Source organism: Globicephala melas, chromosome 10 (genome assembly GCF_963455315.2).
Source record: "Globicephala melas chromosome 10, mGloMel1.2, whole genome shotgun sequence".
In the NCBI taxonomy this organism is placed as follows: domain Eukaryota; kingdom Metazoa; phylum Chordata; class Mammalia; order Artiodactyla; family Delphinidae; genus Globicephala; species Globicephala melas.
Window position 1 is genome coordinate 60,683,616 of NC_083323.1, and position 20,217 is coordinate 60,703,832.

General features: G+C 45.3%; 1 protein-coding gene across 1 annotated transcript; it reads left to right on the forward strand.

The window, feature by feature from the left end:
• The first annotated feature begins 1,706 nt into the window (after positions 1 to 1,706).
• On the forward strand, positions 1,707 to 5,202 carry LOC138842855 (keratin, type II cytoskeletal 6A-like). The gene is given in 7 exon segments (XM_070046538.1): positions 1,707 to 2,237; positions 3,417 to 3,633; positions 3,814 to 3,888; positions 4,006 to 4,089; positions 4,225 to 4,391; positions 4,896 to 4,990; positions 4,992 to 5,202. Coding segments are annotated over 7 exon segments (1,380 nt in total).
• Positions 5,203 to 20,217: the final 15,015 nt, after the last annotated feature.

Here is a 20,217-nt window from a genome sequence, read left to right on the forward strand (position 1 = left end):
AACAATATGGAGCAAACAGAACACTCATACACTGCTGTTGGAAACTCAAAATGTTGCAACCAGGGCTTCCCTGGTGGCGCAGTGGTTGAGAGTCCGCCTGCCGATGAAGGGGACATGAGTTCGTGCCCTGGTACGGGAAGATCCTACATGCCGCGGAGCAGCTGGGCCCGTGAGCCATGGCCACTGGGCCTGCGAGTCCGGAGACTGTGCTCTGCAACGGGAGAGGCCACAGCAGTGAGAGGCCCACGTACTGCAAAAAAAAAAAAACCAAAAAAAACCAGAAAAGAAAATGATGCAACCACTCTGCAAATATATATATTTATGGATGTATATAATGTAATACTCAATCTTATACACTTTCAACTACATCTACTTCTGGAAAATAAACTTATTATTCTTCCAGATTTAAGATTCCAGATTACAGGAATATAGAGGAGAGAGTAACATATGGAATGACATCAGAGGATGCAATCACAAAAGCCAAAGAATGGAAAACTCTACAGGACAGTTAACCTAGTTTATTTAACAAATAAATGGCCAAAAAGATGAACAGCTAAATGATGTAAAGGATGTATTATTTAAAGGATGTATCATCCAAATAAACATGTATGGACCTTATTTGGACCCTGAATTAAATTATAAAAATAAGTAAGAATAAAGGGAAATTTGAATGTTCACTAAACTTAGTGATGTTAAAGAATTACTGTTAAATTTTTAAGATATAAAAATAGCATTTTGGGGACTTCCCTGGCAGTCTGGTGGTTGAGACTCTGCACTTCCAATGCAGGGGACTAGGGCTCCATCCTTTGTCGGGGAGAACTAGGATCCCACATGCCGTGCATTGTGGCCAAAAATAATAATAATAAAAATAAATGTTTAAAAAAATAAAATAAAGTAAAAAAAGCATTTTGGTCATTTTCTAAAGAGTCTGTTATTTAGACATAAATACTGAATTGAATATGAAATCATATGACCTTTCTTCTGGAATTTCCTTTCAAATAACTTAAGGTGGATGAAGAAAGTAGGTGGAGCTATGGATAAAATAAAGTCGGCCTTAAGATAATAATTGCAAAATCTGGGTGATGTGTATCCATCCTTAATAGACAAATAGGGGTCTATTATGTTGGTCTACTTTTCTATCTGTTCAGATTTTTATATACAGAAAAAACAAGTCAACTTTAACATATTTGTAATCATTAGGGAAATGGTAATCTTTCTATTAGGGCATAAGCAATAGAATGCTGTTAGATTTCTAAGTTCTCAGCTGTTACAAAAGATCAGATTGGAATTATGGATGAAATAAATCTGGCCTTGACATAATAATTGCAAAATTGGGATGATGGGCACGTTCATTCTGATACACAAGCAACCCATATTGAACCTTTGTTTGAGACAGTCTAACTCCCAGCCTCAGTGAATTGAGAATAGTCTTGTTGTATTGATATAAATCAAAGATCAAAGGCAGGAGAATTTTTCCCTGGCTAAAGGAAGCCAAAAAGCATTCTTCGTATTTTATATCTTCTAATAACCCAGGTATGATCTCACTGTTTGTAAAGCCCAGTCCTTCCCAACCTGCAGGCTTACTTTCCAGCACTGAGCCAAGTGCATTCCTCCCTGTACACTGGCTGCTGGAAACCTATCTTATACTTTTCATCTCAGCTCTACCCTCCCCCTCTCACGCCCTCCCCTCTTCGACTTCAGGAACCATGACTTCCAACTCCACCGTGAGAAGCCAAAGCGGCAGCCGCCGTGTCTTCAGTGCCGGCTCAGCCAGAGTCCCTGGGGTCAACCGCTCTGGCTTCAGCAGCATGTCCGTGTGCCGCTCCAGGGGCAGTGGAGGCTTCACTGGAGTGGGTGGAGGAGCTAGCTTTGGCAGCCGCAGCCTCTATGGCATAGGGGGCTCCAAGAGGATCTCCCTCGGAGGGGGCAGCTGTGCCTTCGGTGGCGGATATGGCGGCAGAGCTGGAGGCGGCCTTGGCTTTGGAGGTGGAGCCGGGAGTGGATTTGGTTTCGGCAGTGGAGCTGGTGGTGGCTTTGGGCTCGGTAGTGGAGCTGGCTTTGGTGGTGGCTATGGCTCCCTCACCTGCCCCCCTGGAGGCATCCAAGAGGTCACCATCAACCAGCGTCTCCTGACTCCCCTCAACCTGCAAATCGACCCCACCATCCAGCGAATCAAGACTGAGGAGCAGGAGCAGATCAAGACCCTCAACAACAGGTTCGCCTCCTTCATTGACAAGGTGAGCCGGGAGCACCTGCCCTCCACTGGGATTTCAGAGTCCCCAGTCGAGAGACGCAACCAATGTCCTACCAGGGGGAGTCTCGGGAGAGAGGGAGGAGGGGACTTGGGCTAGCTCTACACTGGGATGCAGGACAGGCTCCATATGGACCACAGGCAAAAGGTGATGGAAATCATTTACAGCTACTGATCCCTTAAATGTCTTCATTCCTGCCTGGGAAGAATTCTCAACTCTTGATAACCCTGAAGCAAAGAAAAGGAAAAGAGAGAATGAAGTGGATTAACACTTACCACTAATGGGTCTACAATGGGATACAAAGAAAAGGCCAGTCACTACCTTCTCTGAGGTTCTGGCCTACCTTTCCAGCAGGAAGAAAAAAAATGAAAAACAAAGAGAAGAAAATAAAAGTGGAATTATTTTCCATCCAGGTGAGAAAAAGAAACATTTGAGATGTGCAAATATTTATAATTTGTTGGTTTTGTGTGTGTGTGTGTGTGTGGTACGCGGGCCTCTCACTGCTGTGGCTTCTCCCGTTGCAGAGCACAGGCTCCGGACGCGCAGGTTCAGCGGCCATGGCTCACGTGCCTAGCCACTCCACGGCATATGGGATCTTCCCGGACCAGGGCACGAACCCGTGTCCCCTGCATCGGCAGGCGGCCTCTCAACCACTGCGCCACCAGGGAAGCCCCTATAATTTGTTTTTTTAAAAAAAAGTTATTCTAGAAACAGAGTACGACCATCTATCAAGAGTGTTTTAGAAGAGATATATGCACTAAATGGGAGTTTAGATTAGAATCTAATCATTAGATAACATTTAACATCCCTTTTATTTTAGAAAATAAAAGCTTTGTATAATACATCAGGTAAAAACTATTTTAAATTACATTTTTGATTCTGCTTCTCAAGAGAAAGAGAGGAAGTGATGAAAAAATCACTGATAGGCACAATAACTTATAGGGCAGGAACAGCTCAAAAGTCTATGGGGACATTTCATCAATGAGATCTGCCGGTTGAGAAGGAAGAATATCAGGGGAGCATACCGCCCAATCTGAGCCTCTGTATATTCCCTTAGTAGCCCAGCACCATGGACACCACCCCAGCCTACTTGGAAACCTGGTAATACAGACACTTGTTCCTTTCTTTCTATGTCTAGCAAACGACTCTCTTGCCTTCCTGCAGATGTGGTTCCTGGAGCAGCAGAACAAGGGCCTGGATACCAAGTGGACCCTCCTTCAGCAGCAGGGATCCAAGCCCATGAGGCTGACCCTGATGCCTACGTTTGAGCAGTACATCAACAACCTCAGGGGGTGGAAGGAATCTCTCCTCTTCTTTAGTGGCTTCCCGGATTCATAACTCAGACACATGCAGGATCTGGTGGAGGACTTCAAGAACAAGTGAGTTACAGGAGAGAAGTGAGCTCAGTTTTCTGAAAACCACACTTCAAGTCTACCGAGTGACTAGGTCCATTTGAGGGCATCATTGCTTAGGAAAAATATCCAATGGAAATGAAAATTTCCATTGGCTTTCAAAATCCTTTGCTCACTGGCTCAAGCGTCTTTCAGTACCCTCTCTGGAAATGAAGAAGAAATCAATAGGCCTGCAACCGCACCGAATGAACCTGTAACACTGAAGGTGAGCTTAGCAATATTAGGTGTCCCCATTCCTTTGTCGAAGGCTGGAAGAGCCCACACATGGGAGGAGAAGATATTGGGTGGGCTGGGAGTAGGGGTCGGCTGACTCTGAGTTGTTCCTCCTTTCCCAGGATGAGGATGCTGCATGAATGAGGTTGAACTGCACACCAAGATAAATACCCTTAACGATCAAATTGATCACTTATATTCTTACTTTGAGATGGAGAGAACCTTACCCTGTTTGTTCATTGGTTTGTTCATTTTTCTACTTAAGAGTCTGAGTGGATGGAATGTTTGGGAGTTGGATCTCATAGATGTATCACTGGAAGCAGAGGTACTAACAATCCATATCTGGTAGGAGTGCTCTCAGATGCAATCCTACAGCTCAGACATTTCTGCGGTCCTCTCCGTGGACAACAACCATAATCTGGACCTGGACAGCACCATTTCTGAGGTCAAAGGCCTATATGGGGAGATTGCTCAAATGAGGCAGGCTGAGGCCAAGTCCTTACACGAGACCAAGGTGAGCAGTTGCCAGCAGCGGGAGAGAAATCCTGTGCCCGCGCCCCAGGTGGTTACACTCAGCTGCACCAGCCTACCGCAGTTTTTTGAGTGGAGTTTGAAATACAAAGACCCTGGATGATTTCATAGGAGGTCTGTCATTGCTCAGTTCATGTAGACAATTAAACAATTTACAATTGGGCCTATTGAATAAAAAGAAAAAAGAGTTTAATGACATTGCCCTACTGAGTTTTGCCTTCAACCTCTTCCTGATTGTGAAATCCCATAGATATCACTAAGAACATCACTAGTTTATTGAAAAACTAGGTGCTCAATGATCATACAGAACTATTCAGTTGTGCAGCAGCAAATAATCTTGTGCCATCTACTATTTCTAGAGATGTCGCATCGTTTGGTGTGAGTTTATTAGATGGCTGGGAATTGAAAGCCATTTTTGGCATGTGAAAGCCCATAAACACTGTATCTACCCCAATGCACACTGCTTCTCTATTCTTCTGGACTACAGTGTAAGGAGCTGCAGGTCAAGGTACATAGACAAAGGGATGACATGTATAACACCAAGCAGGAGACTGCTGAGCTCAACCACATGATCCAGAGACTGATCTGAGACAGACCATGGCCACATGCAGCCTACCATCTCTAGTGGCTATGGCAGTGTCAGTGGTATCAGCAGTAGCTTAGGCCTGGGCAGAGGCAATGGCTATTCCTACAGCAGTGGTCACAGCGTTGGAGGTGGCTTCAGTTCCGGCAGTGGCAGAGCCATAGTGGGTGGCCTCAGCTCCTCCAGGGACAGCAGTTCCACCGTCAAATAAACCACCACCTCCTCCTCCAGCAGGAAGAACTACAAGCACTGAAGTCCTCCTGTTGGTACTTGGTCCCACATTGTCTCAACCCCCTATCCAGCTGCATTGCCCTCTTCTTGGGTTGCTGCTTCTCTCCTGTCTCCAACTTCTCTTGGCCTATGAGTTAGAGCAGAAGTGGTAAGTCCTCATTTCCTCTGTCTATACTGGCTTCACCCAAGCCTCCATTACTCACTATCAGAAGGTCACCAATCAGTGTCATGAACATATGTAGACATCCTATTGATGTTCCCATCTTATTATCAGTGTCATCAGTCTACCATGATTCTAGGAAGAAAATGACCTATGCCCTCCTTGAAAACTGACAATCGAGATCATGAAAACAGAGCAGGGAATCTTCCCTTTAACTGTCCTGCCCATTCTAGCTAGACTCAGGAGTTCCCCACAGAACAAATAAGTTATCTTCCCATGCAGTGTCCCTAAATGGTATTGACACCACCCTCTCAGCAGCAGTTATATCCCTACAATGTTTTTCTCTGCTCTCTTTGCTTTCTTTTGTTGTGTTGAATAAAGCATATTTCTAATATAAAGATTCTGTGTTAGATTGTAGTGTTGATCATGTACTGGTTCTGAAACTTACTCATCCCATTCAGTGATCCTCATCTTTGGAGAACCACCTCTCAGCCCCACTGACAACTTACCCTGCTTCATACCCAACTCTATCAGTCAACATCATGTGATACTCAGTTATTCTGTGGGTGGATTACTACCAACTACTATTCAGCCCTCTTCCACTCAGGGTTTTTTCTCAAAATGGAGTCTTTGAGAGAGTCTCTTCAGCAAGTAGTGTTGGGAAAGCCGGACAGCTGCATGTAAATCAATGAGGTTAGAACACACCCTCTCACCATACACAAAAACAAACTAAAAATGGCTTAAAGACTTAAACATAAGACATGACACCATAAAACTCCTATAGGAGAACATAGGCAAAACATTCTCTGACATAAATCATACCAATGTTTTCTTAGGTCAGTCTCCCAAGGCAATAGGAATAAAAACAAAAATAAACAAATGGGACCAAATCAAACTTACAAGCTTCTGCACAGCAAAGGAAAACATAAACAAAATGCAAATACAACCTACAGAATGGGAGAAAACACTTGCAAACGATGCGACCGACAAGGGCTTAATTTCCAAAATATGCAAACAACTCAACAACAAAGAAGCACACAACCCAATCAAAAAATGGACAGAAGACCTAAAGAGACATTTCTCCAAAGGAGAAATACAAATGGCCAATAGGCACATAAAAAGATGCTCAACATGGCTAATTACTAGAGAAATGCAAATCAAAACTGCAGTGAGGTACCACCTCACTCTGGTCAGAAGGGCCATCATTAAAAAGTCTACAAATAACAAATGCTGGAGAGGGTGTGGAGAAAAGGGAACTCTCCTACATTGTTGGTTAGAATGTGAGTTGGTGCAGCCACTGTGGAAAACAGTATGTACACTCCTCAGAAAACTAAAAATAGAATTATCATATGATCCAGCAATCCCACTCTTGGGAATATAGCCAAACAAAACTATAATTCAAAAAGATATAGGGTGACAGTGGCCTCATAGAACGAGTTTGGGAGTGTTCCTCCCTCTGAAATTTTTTGGAAGAGCTTGAGAAGGATAGTTGTTAACTCTTCTCTAAATGTTTGATAGAATTTGCCTATAAAGCCATCTGGTCCTGGACTTTTGTTTGTTGGAAGATTTTTAATTACAGTTTCAATTTCATTACTTGTGATTGGTCTGTTTATATTTTCTAATTCTTCTTGGTTCAGTCTTGGAAAGTTGTACCTTTCCAAGAATTTGTCCGTTTCTTCCAGGTTGTTCGCTTTATTGGCATATAGTTGCTTGTAGTAGTCTCTTATGATCCTTTGTATTTCTGTGGTGTCAGTTGTAATTTCTCCTTCCAGGATACAAAATTAATGCACAGAAATGTCTTGCATTCCTATACACTAACAATGAAAGGTCAGAAAGAGAAATTAAGGAAACAGTCCCACTTACTATTGCAACAAAAAGAATAAAATACCTAGGAATAAACCTACCTAAGGAGGCAAAAGTCCTGTATGCAGAAAACTATAAAACACTGGTGAAAGAAATCTAAGATGACACAACAGATGGAGAGATATACCGTGCTCCTGGAGTGGAAGAATCAATATTGTGAAAATGACTATGCTACCCAAAGCAATCTACAGTTTCATGAAATCCCTATCAAATTACCAATGGCATTTTTCACAGAATTAGAACAAAAAATTTTACAATTTGTATGGAAACACAAAAGACCCCAAATAGCCAAAGCAATCTTGATAAAGAAAAATGGAACTGGAGGAATCAGGCTCCCCAGCTTCAAACTATACTACAAAGCTACAGTAATCAAGACAGTACTGGCACAAAAACAGAAGTATAGATCAATGGTACAGGATAGAAAACCCAGAGATAAATCTATGCACCTATGGTCACCTAATCTATGATAAAGGAGGCAAGAATATACAATGGAGAAAAGACAGCCTCTTCAATAAATGGTGCTGGGAAAACTGGACAACTACATGTAAAAGAATGAAATTAGAACAATTCCTAACACCATACACAAAAATGAACTCAAAATGGATTAAAGATCTAAATGTAAGACTGGACACTATAAGACTCTTAGAGGAAAATATAGGAAAAACACTCTTTGACATAAATCACAGCAAGATCTTTTATGACTCACCTCCTAGTGTAATGGAAATAAAAACAAAAATAAACAAATGGGACCTAATGAAACTTAAAAGCTTTTGCACAGCAAAGGAAACCATAAACAAGACGAAAAGACAACACTTAAAAGGGGAGAAAATGTTTACAAATGAAGAAACTGACAAAGGATTAATCTCCAAAATATACAAACAGTTCATGCAACTCAATACCAAAAAAACAAACAACCCAATCAAAACATGGGTGGAAGACCTAAATAGACATTTCTCCAAAGAAGACATACAGATGGCCAACAAACACATGAAAAGATGCTCAAGATCACTAATTATTAGAAAAGTGCAAATCAAAACTACAATGAGGTGTCACCTCACACCAGTCAGAATGGCCATTAACAAATAATCTACAAACAAAAAATGCTGGAGAGGGTGTGGAGAAAAGGGAACCCTCCTGCACTGTTGGTGGGAATGTAAATTGATACAACCACCATGGAGAACAGTATGCAGGTTCCTTAAAAAACTAAAATAGAACTACCATATGACCCAGCAATCCCACTACTGAGCATATACCCAGAGAAAACCGTAATTCAAAAAGACACATGCACCCCAGTGTTCACTGCAGCACTATTTACAATAGCCAGGACATGGAAGCAACCTAAATGTCCATCAACAGAGGAATGGATAAAGAAGCTGTGGTACATATATATAATGGAATATTACTCAGCCATAGAAAGAAACGATATTAGGTCATTTGTAGAGATGTGGATGGACCTAGAGCCTGTCATACAGAGTGAGATAAGTCAGAAATAGAAAAACAAATATTGTATATTAATGCATATATGTAGAATCTAGAAAAATTGTATAGATGATCTTATTTGCAAAGCAGAAATAGAGACACAAATATAGAACAAGCATATGGATACCAAGGGGAAAAGGGGGGAGTGGGATGAATTGGGAGATTGGGATTGACATATATACACTATTGATACTATGTATAAAATAGATAACTAATGAGAACCTACTATATAGCACAGACAACTCTACTCAATGCTCTATAGTGACCTATATGGGAAGGAAATCAAAAAAAGAGGGGACATATGTATGAGTATAGCTGATTCACTTTGCTGTACAGTAGACAGTAACACAACAGTGTAAAACAACTATACTCCAATAAAAATTAATTTAAAAAAAAAAGAAAGATGGTCCCGGTTAATAGATGACACTCAGATTAGCATGGAGGCGGTTATGGCTGGGAACATTCTCCTTTTGTGATAGGATATCCAAAAACCATTTTCAGTGTAAAATTCTATACAAGTTTTGACAAGCAAAGCAGACATTAGAGGTTTATTCACATCTTCCCAGATATCAGTGTCAGGGTTATGATTTTGACTTTTAGACAGAAACAGATTTTTAGGCCAAGTTTACACAAGCTTTTTGTAGAATTTGGCTCATCAGGCTTTCCAACCAGATCCTACCTGTATGCAGAAGAATAAAAAGCAAGGAAAAATTCCATAAGAACAACAATTACCAATTCAATTATAATAATTGTTGCTTATTTGGAGCCACAGCAGAGACCCTCTGCCCTGGATCATAGATCAAGTTGCAATCTAGCCTTATGCCATGGTGGTCCACAGGTGTGCAAGGGTCTTGCAGCTGAGCAGGTCACTAGGCAGAAGTTTTGGATCTGGGGAAGACTTCTGAGAATTAGTGACCTCCCTACCCTACTATTACGCAGCTGTAGGGTTTGAGTCAAGGGAATGATGGAAGCAGAGGTTAACAACTACCAAGCTGTACAAAATCCCAAAAGCTGGTGGGGAAACATCCCAATGAGCCGGGCACAGACTCTGGTTCCCCCTCCCCATGTGAAAAGCTCCATGACAGCAGGTTACTTACAGGCTTCTCTCATCACCCTGGGATGAAGGCCAGATATGTCCCCAGTCCTGTGGAGGCCAGCTACATGCCAGCAGCTTGACCTTCAGGGCAGGCATTACTATCCCAGTCATCTATGAATAGGGCCAGCAGAAAAAATAGAGGCTGCCTAGTGGAACTTGAATTTCACATAAACAACAAAAACATTTTAACATAAACATGCCCCAAATATTGTATGGAACCCAACTATATTAAAAAATTATTTGTTGTTATACCTGAATTTAAAATTGAACTGCACATCTTATATTTTTATTTGCTGAATATGACAACCCTACCTATGAACTACAGATATACTGAATGACAGACATTGAACTACAGACAAGGGCACTGGTGGTTGGGCTGCTGCTCCGTATTTCTATTGTAAAGCGGCAGACAATGGGCAAGGACCAAACCCCCGCATAAGTCAGCTCAAACAGCCTTGAGATCCCCTGGAGTTTCTCAGAGCTGTGTCATCGCTGGTGATTCCTAGTATCCCTGACTTCCATGTTTCTATAATTTCTCAGGCTTGATCCTGGGAGAAGGAGACAGCAGTACACCTGGCTGGCCATTTTAGACAGAACTTAAGCCATGGATTCTAAAGGACATTGTGCTTATTTATTACGTATGTGATTTATTAAACGATGTTAACACGGAGAAAAGGGTGAAAGCAAATACATGCGTCAAAATATTAATATTGATTGCTTCTGAAGAGTGGGAATTTGGGTCAATGTTCTTTTCCCTTTTGTACTTTTTTGCTGCATAAAAGTATATCCTCCTTTTCCCCCATTGAAATACTACTTTTATTACATTGAATTCATACATTCTCTGTCCTGATCCAGTCATCTCTTTGTGCAATCACACCATTGTCATTACTAAAGCTTTCTATTCCATGATGTTTCTGATACAGTGATTTCCACTCATTGCTTGTTTGTTTTCAATGTTTTCTTCTTATTCTTGTGCATTTTGTTTTGTGGTTGCTGTTGCTATTAGGTTCCCCTAGGGATCTTACAGTTTTTTGTTGTGAATTAGAACCTCTTCTGTCATATTTTCTAATCACTGGAAGGTAGTGCATGAGAGTTACTGATTCCTGTACCAACCACCTTGCTAAACTTTATCCCAGTTCTAGTGATGAAGTGACAAGAAAGAGGCAGAGCCAGGATGCAAGGACCGACCTGCCTCCTTTCGTAATCTTCGCTCTTCCCCAGTGCTAGGGCGGTGCGATCTCACCCTTGGACTCTGGCTCCATCAGTTCCCCCTCTGGCCATGGGGAGAGGTGCAGGTGTGGACCAGGAGGGGCCGACCTGGTCTCCTCCATCACTCCAGCCCTTCCTGGCTGTGCTTGCCCTCCGGTGGAGATGCCATTGTGCTAGGGTGCTAAGAGTAAACACAGGAGTGGGCTCCTCTCCTCAGTGGGACATCTGCTGGCTCATGACATCAGCTGGTGTCACATACCCCACACCGAGGGCAAACACCAAGGAGTGTTGCCCTTGAGCCTGAGAATGCCAGCCCACACTGGGAGGATGAGGAATGACTGCTTTTGCCCAAGCTGGTACAGCATCCCCCTCTCTCCTCCCCCAGCCCTGGACTCCATCCAAGCTTTATTTTGTCTTTCCTCCTCCTGAGAACCTTACCAGTCTCTGCAGCCTTATTTTCCCCACTCTGACCTCTCGTCTATTCCTTGTTGATGTAGGAGTGATGAGTGGAGTATGACTGTCTTTAGCCTGTATTACCCTCATCTAAAAACATGTTTTCCAAACCTCATTATTTGCTCATATATGCTCTATGTCACTCAGCCACCCAGCAAAGTCACTCAGCAATACAGTATCAGGTTACCTGTGGCAGAGCCAGCGTCTAGACACTGCAGATAATTGAAAGGCAGGTAGGTGCATTATTAAGCTCATGTTGGATTCAACTGAATGATGTGCCTACCCTTGAAGAAGAATCCCTCTCACTTGACAGAGCCAGAACTACACCCATAATCATACACACACACACACACACACACACACACACACACACACACACACACACACACACACACACACACACACACACACACACACACACACACACACACACCATGTAAATTAAGAGGCAAGAGTGGTGCATGCATGCAAAGCATAAAGGTACGTGAACAGTGGCGGGTCCAACATCAGAGAGGCTGAGTGACTGTCAATTCCTGCAAGTGAAGGGCAGCTTTTTAAATGTAGGGAAACCACATTTTAGAACTAAATCCATAAAATACCATGATACCTAAACAACCTTATCAGGGTACAGCGTATAGGTACTAATCTCACAGAGACATTAAATGCTCCAGAAAAACAAAACAAAACAAGCAAACAAAAAGAACTCCATTTATTGCAGAATCACACCCTCTCAATCATTCCAGAAAGAATCAGAAATCTCATGACTTCCTGGAGAGAGGATTTCCTTGTTTACCATTGGACAGTAGAAGCGCTTTGTTACTGAGTTGAACTCCTCTTGCTGAGTTTAAGTGTATTCTATTCCCTGGTGGCTACAACAAAGCCAAAGAAACAGATTGGCCTCCTTGCATCATGCCTTTCCCCTCCCCTCACACCTCCTATTTCCCAATACCTTCATCATTTTCATCTCTGGGCTCACTCCAGGCTGGCCAGCTCTTGCTTAATAAACCAGCGCTCGGGGCAAGTGGAAAGCACATTGAAGCATTCCTTTAAAAGGAATTAGTGTCTCTCATTGGCCTGATGGGAGCATATCCAGAATGTCCACCGGAGGAGAATCATCAGAGGGCACTGAGGCGTCTGGCTGTGGGATCATACACCATTTTAGCCCTTATCCCGGAAGTAAGGTGAGAGCAGTGCCCTGGCCGCTCAGTGTGACCTGCAGCACAGACATGGCGCTGGTCGTTTCGTGAAAACGATTTCATCCCATCAGATCCCAGAAATACACGTGGTTTTGCAGAGGGCTTTTCCTAGAAGCCCTCCAGGGAAGCTGCGTATCAGTCAATCACACTTTGAGTGCACGCAAAAAGAGCTGACCAGTGGGAAGTGTCCTCTGCTGAGTCCTTCTTCAAAGAGAAAAATTCTTTTGCGGTAACAACTCACAGATCTTAATTTTTCATCCCTCTGTCTCTAGGCGTTTGAATATTTACCCTCTTAAAGCAGAGCATGGAGAGCTACCTGCTCTCCAGTTACCTGGGGCCAATCGCTCCCAGCTTAATGGCTCTTGGTTTCCCAACACCATCATCGTTGTCACCATCCTCATCAACAGCGTATGCTCACAGGGTGCCCGCAGGTCAGCTGGGCGTCAGGCAGTCCAGAATGAGACAGGGACTCCGAGGCCGCAGGCCCGGCCCTCCAGGGGATGGTGGAGAACACAGCTCCCCACCCATAAACTCCTGTCCGTAGAAATACCCAGGTAAATAATGTGTCACCAAAAGGTTTTAGACAGTAATGCAACGTTACAGACAAGGTACGTGTGCATTCAGCAGATCAGTGCAATCCCATCTCAAGGATCTGTGAATGGAATCACTCTGATTTATCAGTGAGAAATGTTAAACCAACCCAGCTCCCCCAGACTCTCCTGCCACGCTCAGGAGGTTGCGTCCTCTTGTGTGCACCCAAAATGTGGTCCTCGGAGCCAGCAGGGAGAGCAAGGCTCATCTGCAGCCTTCAACGTCTATCCTGCATTCAGTCATGCCGCTCACTGTCTGAATTTCACCTTTTTAAATTCTGTTGTATGCCACTTTATATGACTTTTATTGTTTCATATAAGTACGTCAATTTTATCTTCCTCACAGCCCAGCAAGCCCCTTGGGGTGGGAATCGTGCAGAGCCTTTTATCCAGCAGGGATCAGGGTGACATGGGCACAAGTCCTGTGCTAGGGGACAGGGGAAAAGAGTCCTAACTCCAGATTTACCCTCAACTTCCTGTGGGACTCTAGGCCTCACTCTCCTCATCCATAAAATAGGGACCTCTGTAGCATGGACTTCATGAACTTTTCTGGAGCTGAGGTGAAAGCAAGGGCCTGGCGTCTACACCCCAGTGTCATGGCCTGACTTCCTAGACACGTGGCAGCTATGTCAGAGCTCCCCGTGCACACCCTATGCCTACTCCTATCCATACGGTGGCACTATCCTCATGGTCTGTTCCCTGGATGGGTTGGTAATGGGACCCCCTTCACTCTGGTATCCCAGTGCTGAGTACAATGTAAGTTCCACAGATATTTGTTGAACGAAAACATGAACAACTGCATCTTGTCTGAAGGCTCAGGTCAAAATAACTGGGGCTGAGAGGATGAGACTAGAAAGCAGGAAGGAAGAAAGCGTTTCCATGACATCCAAGCCCACGAGACACTGGGCAGTGCCCAGCCCAGCACAGGCGTGAGGCTGACACATCCGGCTGTTTCTTCCCAGCTGGTGACACACACACCCACCCTCAACTGCTACCCCCAAGCCCAGTAACGAGCCAATGGGATGGTGTAAAGAGCCTCCCTGGGTGCTCGGGTATCGTCCAGCCCACCCAGTCTGTGCCCACAGACCATGACGACGTTGCACGTTTACCTCGCCGGGATTCCTAGGTAGTGTGTTCCTCTGTTCACAGATGGCCCAGGAAGAGCCCAGGGGCATCCCATTGCTCCCCCACTTTCCTCTCCCAGCAGCATCCCCGTTTGGCAGCTCCTCCTCAGCACCAACCAGAGAGACTTGGTGAAGCGCCCCCTCCTGGGGACATGGGAGGACATTAAGATGGTCAGAGGCAGATGGCCAAGACACATCTGAATCCTTCCAGATGCTTTCTGGGGGGGGGACACTGTGACAGCCCTTGAGACGCTGGCATCATACCACCCCCTCCCTCCAGGAAGAGCCCCAGCTGTGCTTCCCAGGCAAAGGCGGCTTTTCTCACTGGCTCTATGACCTGAGGGACGTCCGGGGCAAAAGGCATCAGAAGGGATCGGGAGCTCTGGCTTGTCTACCAGATGATTGTGTGGACTTCAGTGGTTCCTATCCTTGGTTTCGTCCTCTCTGAGCCTCCCTCAGCTCTAAAGATTGACTCTGCTCCTTTGCTTCGCCTCTCTATCCTGACGCACCCAGTCAACACTACACTCATGTGTAGATTATCGTCTCGTGAATGTCCTTAGGACGTGGGTGTCCATGTGTCCATCCACGCTTTGTACATGCACGTCGGCTGGGTGTGTCTGAAGCTCTTGATCACGGAGGGAAGGGGCTGCTCCATCTCGCTTCTCTTAAGCACAAGCTTGAATGGAAAGAGCACCCCAATTTGCTGCTAAAATTGAGGAAAGGGCCTTGAGGGCCACCTGCCCACCTGCACCAGGCTCTGTACCTGCCCATTGAATCTGGACCTGAGTGAAAGCCCTGGTTATGTGGGCAATGGAGTGAAGCAGATCAGGTAAGTTCTGGCCGTGTGAAAGTACACATCCCAAGTCCTGAATCTCAGTGGTTTCTTGTGGTCAATTGGCACGTTTAGTCCCTTTGGAGAGGAATTGTTGCCACTGAATGCAGGAGCAAAGGGGCCATGTGGTGGAAGGTCTGACCCCTGTACAGGCAGGCTGGGTGGTACCTGTTAGAGATGCCAAGTGTTGAGGAAGTCGGCTGCCCCGGCAGGAACAGTCAAGGTTGAAAAGTGTTTCTGGTGGGATGTCTCAGGTACCACTGCAACAGAATTATCATCACTGTGCTCAGTCCCCAGAAGCTGTGAGACTCAGGCTGTGACTGAACCTCCAGATGACCCCACCCCCCTTTCTCTTTCAATGTGAGCTCCGGGAGGGAAGGAGTTGTCTGCCTTGTTCACTGCTATATCTCCTGTACCTCCATCAGTGAACACCTGGCGTATAGCAAGTGCTAATAAATAGTTTTTAACTACAAGCAGAACTCCTTGAGACAGTAGGAGAGGGCTGTCTGGGATGCATCTAGCATATTGAGGGATTGGGGGTGGGTGGCTGAGGCCTGGGGACTCGGACACTGTACCCAGGGACCCTGGCTCTGAGCATCAGCCAGCATGCTCTAGAGAATGACCCAATCCCCTCTGCCCCCTCCAGCCTGCCCTACTCTGGCCCTGGCCTGGTTGGAAGCCAAAGCTCCTTGGTGTGCCCCCAACCCCCATGGCCTTGGGAGGTGTGCCTCCATGTTTTCCTCCCCTCTTCCCTGACTTCAAGCCCTGGTTGCCACCTCGGGTCAGTCTCCTTGAAGTCCACCACAACCAAAAGCCTCAGTATCCCTCTAAGGATGGGAGATACCAACCCGAGCAGAAGGTGCAGGAACGGGGAAGTGGAGGAGTTTGAAACTTCCAGCCTTGGGCACCAGAGCCCATACTATAGCTTTTGCATCCACGACTCCTCAAACCTCAAGAAAACTCCTCCCAGACAGACCCAACAGTACAGTGTTGGAGAAACTCAGGAGATCTGGAGAACAGAAAGGAATATGTTCCTAAAGCTCTTCTTTAAATTAGACAACCTATGTCCAGTAAGCTGCAGTCACAATTCTCTGTAGGGTGCTACGAGGCAGGGCAGGGGAAAGGGGACACACCCCAACCCTCCAGACCACCAGGAAACCAAGGCAGGAGGAACAATACGCCGATGTGCAAGCCACACACAGGCCCGCTCAGGGAACAGGTGTGAAGGGGCTGGTCTTGGGCACAGTTTATCTGAGAAGGCTTCTTGCAGGGAGAGTTCAAAGCAGAATTATAAAGGAGGTTAAAAATCGAAAAAGAAACCTCGTTGGCAGGAAGGAAAGCAGAGATGTCATAGTCTCTAAGTTCTGAGGTTTTAAAGTGGGACGCCAGGGTGTCCTAGGCATTCAGGTAGACATTGTCCACCAGGGTAAAGGTCACAGTGAAGGTCAAAGGTCACAGGAGGGGGGAGTGAAGGAGAAAGAGAGGTAATACATATCTGTTTCCATCTACTTCACCAAAGTCAACGAGTAAGACAATCTAGCTTTGGAAACAACGGTCCAGGTGGGAAAATTAGAGAGAGGAGGGAGGGAAGGAAGGAAGTGGGAAACCCCAGACAAGAGGTGATGGCCAAGGGAAACAAGATTGGAAACAAGATGATATGGCAATGCCTGGAATAGGCTCCCAGGAGAGGGTTTGGGAAAGAAAGGCATGACCCAGGAAGGAAAGCAGCCTGGAGCATCCTCCACACAGGAAGCTTAATGGGCACGAGCTGCGGTGACTCCCATTCCCGTGGACGGGCCAACAAAGGCCCTCCCAGCCTTGACCCTTCACAAGGTTTTGTTCCCTGGAAAGCTCTGAAGAGTTTCCTCAGCATGGCTCAGGAAACAAGTGTCCCTTCTGGGAGAAAGATCATCATGCCATGATTACAGAGAGCAAAGACGATTATTCTTTCCACTGCAGACGCATTCACCACGCCAGCTGGGATCTGGACGCGTTGGCAACCAGGCAAGAGAACTCCTGTGCTCCTCCTGGTCTGTATCAACAAAAGCTATGATTCACGGGTTCCCTGTGGAAAATGAGACTCTCAAGCAATTTCTCGATGGAGGAGAGGCCCGTTCCCTGGCCTCAGCCCCAGGGAGGAAATAGCCCAGAAAACAGAGAACTGCCGCTCCAGGGGCCAAGCTGCTGCTTGAGGCTGGCGAGCGTCTGCCAACCCATCATGTGCACCTCTGAAAGGACCCCTATGTGGAGAGACCACGGAATGGGGCTCTGCTTCTCTCTAGCTCGGCAATGTTGGTCTCCTTCATTTACCAAGTGGGGACTCAGTTTCCTCATCAACAAAACAGAGACGGAATACATTTCAGCTTCTCCCATCCTCCAAAACCACTGCAAGAAGCAAGAAGTCAGCAAGACAAAAGAAGATCTAAGGATTTCTCTGTCTGACTCCGCCCCCACCCCCGCCCCCGGGATGCGAGATGAAGACAAAAGGGAACGAGAAGCCTTGGAGACTCCTTATCAATTTAGATGGATAGGGGCTGGAGGACACAGTCAACAAGACCTACAGGGATCACTATAAACTTCTCTCTTAGAACGGCTTTTGCTTAAAACTGAATCATTTCGCTCTATATCTGAAATATTGTAAATCAACTATACTTTGATTTTTAAAGAATAAAAAAAAAAGAAAAGAGAACTGCTTTTACTGCATCTCACAGGTTTTGGATCATCATGTTTTCATTTTCATTTGTCTTTAGGTATATTTTAAATATAAATTTATTTTTAATTTTTGGCTGCATTGGGTCTTCGGTGCTGCATGTGAGCTTTCTCTAGTTGCAGCGAGCGGGAGCTACTCTTCCTTGCGGTGTGCAGGCTTCTCATTGCAGTGGCTTCTGTTGGTGTGGAGCATGGGTTCTAGGTGTGCCAGCTTCAGTAGTTGTGGCACACAGGCTCAGGAGTTGTGGCTCCTGGGCTCTAGAGCTCAGGCTCAGTAGTTGTGGTGCACGGGCTTAGTTGCTCCGTGGCATGTGGGATCTTCCTGGACCAGGGCTCAAACCCATGTCCCCTGCATTGGCAGGCAGATTCTTAACCACTGCGCCACCAGGGAAGTCCCATGTCTCTAAGGAATTTTTGATTTCCTCTTTAATTTTTTCCATGATCCATTGATTGCTTAGTAGCATATTGTTTAACCTCCATGTGTTTATGTTCATTGCAGCATTATTTACAATTGCCAAAATATGGAAGCAACCTGAGTGTCCATCAACAGATGAATGGATAAAGAAGATATGGTACATATATGCACTGGAATACTACTCAGCCATAAAAAAGACTGAAATTTTGCCATTTGCAGCAACACGGATAGACTTGGAGGGCATTATGCTAAGTGAAATAAGTCAGAGAGAGAAAGACAAATACTGTATGATATTACTTATACATGGAATCTAAAAAATACAACAAACTAGTGACTATAACAAAAGAAGAAGCAGACTCACAGTTATAGAGAACAAAAACTGGTTACCAGTGAGGAGGGTCAATATAGGAGTAGGGGAGTGGGAGGTCCAAACTATTATTGAGTGTAAGATAGGCCACAAGGATGTATTTTACAGCATGAAGAATATAGCCAATATTTTGTAATAACTGTAAATGGAAGGTAACCTTTTAAAATTGTATAAAATATTTTAAAAAATTTTTTTAAGACTAACAGGGAAAAAAACAAAAAGCAAGTCCTCTACTCAGTGTAGCCACTGGGGCTTTTTGATGAAGGATTAAAGGGTCAGGATCCTTGGCCATCTATAGGAAAAGCGGCCAGTCAGGGAGACTTCTGGAATAAGGCGACCTGAAACAGAGCCAAGAGGTGGTGTTTTACTGCGTACCACCTTTTCATAAGTTACTCAGTGTGTTTTCATTTTGTCTTCCCAACAGGACCACAAGCCTGTTATTAAGGAAAAAGAACGTGCATTCTGCTTCTCTCGAATCCCCACAAGACTTGCTCAGGACAGACGCCTTGATAGCACTTCCTTCACACATGCGTGATTATATCAGGAAAGAAGACACAACAAACATTGGCTCAGCATTTACATGTCCTCAGTGTTGCAGAAGCTGTTTTGCCGTGAATAATCATCACAAACCCCACTTTACAGACACCCACACCGAGGCCCAGAGAAGTTTCATGACTGGTCCCATGTCTCACCACTAGGAAGCGGCAGGGCCGGGATTCAAACCCATCTTCCCACTCTCTCAACTGCTCTCCACGCAGGCAGAAGACCTGGCCTTGAGGGTCACGTTATACAGGAATGGACAGGACATACATGCGTGCACGGACGCACACACTGACGCCCCAGAATGTCGTGTGCGACCCATGCAATAGAGTTGGCAGCTTCGGAGTAAAATAAAGAGGCAATCAAAATGGCTGGATTCCTGATAAAGGTGAGTGTAGAGCAGGATTTTCAAGATCTGCAGGGACTGCTTGAGCTGGGGACGGGGTCGGGAGGGGGGATAATTGCCCAGAAAGTGCTCAGGAATAAGATGCACACCTAAGGGATAGGAAGGAACGGGAAACAGTGAACCGCAGTCACTGGGGTTGACACAAGATGTTTGGACAAGAGGGAGTTGGTCCCAGGCCTAAGAGAGCGGTTTAGAAATGAGGCAGTGTTTTCTGAGTCCATTATAAGATCATGATTAGGACGTGACTGAAAGCTATTTACGTGCTTCTCATTCATCTGCTGATCAAGTTGCGACTAGAAAGGAGTTTCCACATGTGGGAGGGATGTCAGGGAACCAACCAGTGGCTTTTACACTGTTTCCAGAGGGGAGCTGAGTGTGGGCTCAAGGTTGGTGGATGCCAAGGAGATGCCATCAGAGGCCTGCCTGAGCACACCCCGCCCCTCCCAGAGGCCCATAAAAGCCCAGGGGGCAGGGCGCCCCAGCTGCCCTGTCTCCTCCATCCCCCTCCACACGTACCCACATCAGGAGCTCTCCTCGCCAGCCTCTCCCAGCCACC